This window comes from Chiloscyllium plagiosum, chromosome 26 (genome assembly GCF_004010195.1).
Source record: "Chiloscyllium plagiosum isolate BGI_BamShark_2017 chromosome 26, ASM401019v2, whole genome shotgun sequence".
Taxonomy (NCBI): Eukaryota; Metazoa; Chordata; class Chondrichthyes; order Orectolobiformes; family Hemiscylliidae; genus Chiloscyllium; species Chiloscyllium plagiosum.
In genome coordinates this window covers 47,847,996-47,853,673 of record NC_057735.1, presented here as the reverse complement: position 1 = coordinate 47,853,673, position 5,678 = coordinate 47,847,996, and the positions used below count along the sequence as shown (strand labels likewise).

Genomic DNA, 5,678 nt, shown 5'->3' with positions numbered 1-5,678 from the left:
TATTTAAGACTGACATCGATAGGTTCTTGATTGTCAAGCGGATCAAGTGTTATTAGGAGAAAGTGGGAGAATGGGGTTGAGAAACTTGTCAACCATAATTGAATGGTGGAGCAGACTTGATGGGCTGAATGGCCTAATTTCTGTTCCTCCATCGAATGGCCTTATATATTGGGTGTTGGAGTCTTAACCATGTTTCTGGTCAGTAATGACTCTCCCCAAGTGCTGTTTCCCCCTCCGCCCGACCACCACCTTGGTCTGACACACAGAGTACATCAGTCCACAATAATTCAGGCCTTGGACACAGCCCCATTGGGTTCGGGATTTGGTGTTGGGTTGACAGGGCTGCACATGCTCTGGGTCAGGGAAGGGATGAGACTGAGCACTTAGCCCAGGAGCAGTACCAAGGCCCAATATTTCCCTGTCTGAAAGGCAGGACGAGGGGAGGGCACAGAGGGAAGCTGTGAGCTGATCGGATAGGAAAATCCAGCCCGGGCCAGTGGCAGGAGAGAGAGTACTGGCAGGAGTGGAGAACTGACTGAGGCATAAAGATCGGAGAGAGGGATCTGAGAGGGAGGGCAAAATGAAAAGATGTGAAGAGAGCAAATGGAAAACGATTGGCTCAAATTACCAGTGAAAGCCAAACAGCACACACAAATGGACCAAGCAAAAACATACATTACATTGGGTGCTAACGAAAAATAATGAAGATGGTAATAGCTTTTTAATGAAGGGTATTAGGGAAGAGCCAAGAGGAAAGAACAGAAATTTGGGAAGAGTGTAACCTTGCATTGGGTGGCTGTGGTCAATGTGAAGTGATGTTAACTATTTGGAGGCAGATGTGGAGCAACAAGAGTGATTTTCAGGAGTTCTTTGAAAGATATAGTCTTCCTCTTTCTCTCCCCTCTCCCTCTACCTCCTCACCCTCCCTCACCCTTTCCCTCCCCTTCTCCTTCCCCCTCCCTTTCTATGTTCACCTCTCCCTACCCCTCTCCTCCCCCTCTCCTTCTCTCTCCCTCTCCCTCTGCCTCCCCCACACTCCTTTTGTGGGGATGTATGGGTCTGTATTGACCTTAATGGGTTCTGTATGCAAATTAATCAGTTGGAGATCACAGGTGATTAATAGGTGGGGCTGGTTAATCGGTGAAAAAAATACAAAGGATCAAGTCTCAGGGGAGTTATTAGTGATATATTTTTCAGGAGATCTGCCTGGCGACAGGTAACCATTCCCGGTCCAGACCAATTAACCCAGACATGATCATAGAGAGAGGGAAAGCCCCAGCCTCTTCACTGTGTTTCTGTGTTTGACTTGCAGATAAACACTTACATCGAAAATGACATGAAAGAGGCCCTGAAGAAAGAAAATAACACTGGGATTGTGGAAGCTTGGAATCAAATCCAGAAAAAGGTAACTTCTAGGTGCCATGAATCTGCCCTTTATATTCTTGGAAACACCGGTGACTGCTCTGAACATGTTGCTGTGGTGGCATAGTGGCTCAGTGGTTAACTGCTGCCTCACAGCGCCAGGCACCAGGGTTCAATTCCACCCTCAGGTGACTGTCTGTGCAGAGTTTGCACATTCTCCCTATGTCTGTGTGGATTTCCTCCCACAATCCAAAGATGTGCAGGTCAGGTGGATTAATTGCCAAACTAATTCGCCCATGGTGTCCAGGGATGTGTGCATTTGCCATGGGAAATGCAAGGCTATAGAGATGGAGTGAGTCTAGGTGGGATGCTCTTCTGAGGGTCAATGTGGATTCTATGGGCTGATTGGCCTGCTTCCACACTGTAGAGATTCAGTGATTTGGAATTGAAGAAAATGGCTGCCAATTCCTTGCCTCACACAGCACAAGATTAAGCATTGGAGGTCTTTGCGGACGGCCGACTGAATCAAGGGCCATTCATGCAGTTGGGAGGCCAATGGCAGGCTTTCCCCCAGGAGGGTGAGTCTTCACTGAGAACTGAGGCCTATGGATTGTTTACTCAGCAGCACAACTGGGAGGGCAGTGGCTGCTGCTGGAATGACAGCCACTGGAGGCCCAAAGCCTGGCCAGCCATGATGGGAGTGTTTCTGCAGAGTGGATGGGTTTGAGGCGGTGAGAGATATTGGGAGGTGTCAGCCACAACAGTGTGGGTGTGGCTCACAGCTGTTCCCCTCTTACCCCAAGCTGTGGTCCTCAGTCAGGCACTGACATCTGATGAGGGACCCTGTCCACTGACAGCAACTGGCCGTCTCACAGGTTTCTTGTCAAGCTCTAGGTGTGACAACATCTGGGTGAGGCCCATTGAACTGAACACCAATTACTCACTAAAGGGTAGCAGTTGGCAGTTGAGCAGGAAAGCACTGCGGTGCTCAATAGCTGCCCTAGTCAACTCCAAACACACAATGAAGGGGGGCAGGTGTAGTGATCGGAACCAGGGTCAGATGGATCTTATTGACTGTGGGATCCTTGATTGTGGTTGTTAACCTGGGTCAATCAGGGAGCCCTGTCTGACCGAGAAAAACAGAAGATTCAGACAGTCTCCTGATTCTAAGGACTGGCTCTGAGCTGGCCGGGCAGAGCCCATGTGTTGTGCACATGTGAATAAAGGGTGACGTGGTGATGGGATACTTTTCTCTGTGCAGTTATTTAGCAGAAGAGTCGATTTGGGGTTTTCTCTCAAGTCAGAGCAGAAAACCTTGGGGAATCCGGGAAGATGTTCATCCTTGAGGTTTGCCATAGGCTGGGTGGGCCAAAAGGCCTACTCTTGTGCTGTGATGTTCCTTGTTCTTTGCTGCCATCAATGTGACTGCTTCTACTATTTTGGGGAAACATGGCAAAGGTGGTGACTCAAAGTATGCAGTGCTATTGTTAGGAATGTTGTGTAGTCACCACAAAACCTTCAGATGGTCTCTGACTTCGGCCATTAGTGAAGGAAATCTGCCATCACCTTCCAGGCCTGTTTGGGACTCCAGTTCCTTGAAAACATCTTTATTTTTTCAAATTGCGAAAATGTACCTTCTCCATAAAAAAAAATCTTTATTTACAATCACAGGTACAAGAGCAGTTCTGGACAGTCTTCGCGTAGCAAGAAAAAAAGCATTGTAATTTGACAGGGGGCGAGTGAGGACTGCAGATCCTGGAGAGTCAGAGTTGAAAAGTGTGGTGCTGGGAAAGTACAGCAGGTTAGACAGCATTCCAGGAGCAGGAGAGTCGATGTTTCAGGCATAAGCCCTTCATTTCTTACTCACCAGGACACTCTTCACATACATTGAGGTAACAAGAGTCATAGAGTCATAGAAATGTACAGCACAGAAACAGAACCTTCGATCTAATGTGTCCATGTAGACCAGATATCCTGAATTAATCTAGTCTGATTTGCCAGCATTTGGCCCATATCCCTCTCAACCCCTTTCTATCCATATACCCATCTAGATGCCTCTTAAATGTTGTAATTGTACCAGCCTCCACCACTTCCTCTGGCAGCTCATTCCGTACACGTATCACCCTCTGTGTGAAGAAGTTGCCCCTTGGGTCCCTTTTAAACTTTTCCCTCTCATCCTAAACCTATGCCCTCCAGTTCTGGACTCCCCCCACCCCAGGGAAAAGACCGTATCTATTTACCCTCATAATTTTAAAACCTCTATAAGGTCACCCCTCAGCACTCCAGGGAAAACAGCCCCAGCCTATTCAGCCTCTCCCTGTAGGTCAAATCTTCCAACCCTGGCAACACCATTGTAAATCTTTTCTGAACCCTTTCATGTTTCACAACATCCACTCACAAACATCATTCATTCTTGATGTGGCCAATCCCAGCCCATCATTTTCACCGAAGTCATCATTGAACCAATCTCTCTGGATGCATCACAGCTTGGTTTGGCAACTGCTCAGCCCAGGGCCATAAGAAACTACAGAGAGTTGTGAACACAGCCCAGGCCATTACGCAAGCCCATCTTCCATCCACTGACTGCATCTACACTTCAGGAAGGCAGCCAACATCATCAAAGACCCCTCCCAACCTGGTTATAGTCTCTTTCAAGCTTTTCTATTGGGCTGAAGATACAAAATCTTAAACACACAGACCAACAGATTCAAGGACAGCTTCTTCCTCACTGTTATTAAACTTCTGAAAGGGCTCCGCAAATTTTAAATTTAATGTTGACCTCGCCGTTTGTGCACCTTCTCTGCAGCCCTAAGATTGTATCCGTCGCTCTGTTCTCTTTCTCTAGTGCACTTTGTAAAGTATGGTCTGCCTGTACTGCAAGCAAAACAAAACGTTTCACTCTACCAAGGTACATGTGACAATAATAAATCAAATATATTTTTTAAAAAATCAAATCAATGCCTTCTCAGGGGAACCTTCCAGACTGGTCCAGGGCTTTTCAGAAACAAGAGTGAAATCTCACCAGATACTGCTCCGACTCTGACCTCCAGCATCTGCAGTCCTGACTTCCTTCACTGCTACGAGTGATCCAGAACAAAATTTTCCAAGTGCTAAAAGCTCCTAGTATGATTTATTCATTTTTGTTTGGGAAATGTCTGTTATTTTTAAAAAAAACTAGAGTTGAAATAAGAAGGATATTCGAGTAGACAGTCACACATCATCTAATCAATAATGAAACCCTGGTTTTCCTCCAATTGGTCATGGGAAGGCAGTCACTATGTCAATCATTGTCAAAACCAAAAGAACTATGAATGCTGGAAATCAGAAGCAAAAACAGAAATTACTGGAAAAGCTCAGCAGGTCTGGCAGCATCTGTGGGGAAAGAAAGAGAGTTATTGACCTGGAATGGTAACTGGTTCTCCTATTCTGAGAAACTTGATGCTCATTGTAATGTGGTAACATTGTTCTTTCTTTGTTCCATTTTAGTTGCATTGCTGTGGTGTTGCTAACTATACCGACTGGGGAAACTCTGTCCCTGATTCATGCTGTGAGAAATTGAATCATTGCAAGTCTCAAGACTATTTCTTAAAGGTGAGGAGAACAAATGCACAAAATTGTCTGCATTTGGGTTATCTGTGTGTAACTGTACATGTGTGCGCACATGTATCTGTATGCGTGTGTATGTGTCTGTGTGCAGGTGTATCTGTGTGTGCATATCTGTGTTTACTGTATACGTATGTATCTGTCTACATAACTATATGTGGATATATGTCTGAGTATATGTATCTGTATTTGTGTGTACATGTGTTTGTAAACGTATCTGTGCATGCATCTTTGTGTTGGTGTGTTTGTGTGTGTGTCTATCTACCTGATGTATGTTTGTGTGTGTGTGTGTGCCTTTGTGTTGGTGTGTTTGTATAGAGTCATAGAGATGTACAGCATGGAAACAGACCCCTCAGTCCAACCCGTCCATGCCGACCAGATATCCCAACCCAATCTAGTCCCACCTGCTAGCATCCGGCCCATATCCCTCCAAACCCTTCCTATTCATATACCCATCCAAATGCCTCTTTAATGTTGCAATTGTATCAGCCTCCACCACTTCCTCCAGCAGCTCATTCCATACACGTACCACCCTCTGCCCTGTAGGTCTCTTTTATATCTTTCCCCTCTCACCCTAAACCTATACCCTCTAGTTCTGGACTTCCCTACACTAGGGAAAAGACTTTGTCTATTTATCCTATCCATGCCCCTCACAATTTTGTAAACCTCTATAAGGTCACCCCTCAGCCTCCGACGGTCCAGGGAAAACAGCC

The 5,678-nt window shown here is 46.0% G+C and overlaps 1 protein-coding gene across 1 annotated transcript in view; it reads left to right on the top strand.

The window, feature by feature from the left end:
* Positions 1 to 1,282: 1,282 nt before the first annotated feature.
* LOC122563328 (tetraspanin-9-like) overlaps positions 1,283 to 5,678 on the top strand; it is a 14,270-nt gene continuing 9,874 nt past the window's right edge. Inside the window, exons 1-2 of the mRNA XM_043717065.1 lie at positions 1,283 to 1,405; positions 4,849 to 4,953. Coding sequence (XP_043573000.1) covers positions 1,337 to 1,405; positions 4,849 to 4,953 — 174 coding nt within the window. The 5' untranslated portion in view covers positions 1,283 to 1,336. The remainder of the gene's footprint in view (positions 1,406 to 4,848; positions 4,954 to 5,678) is intronic.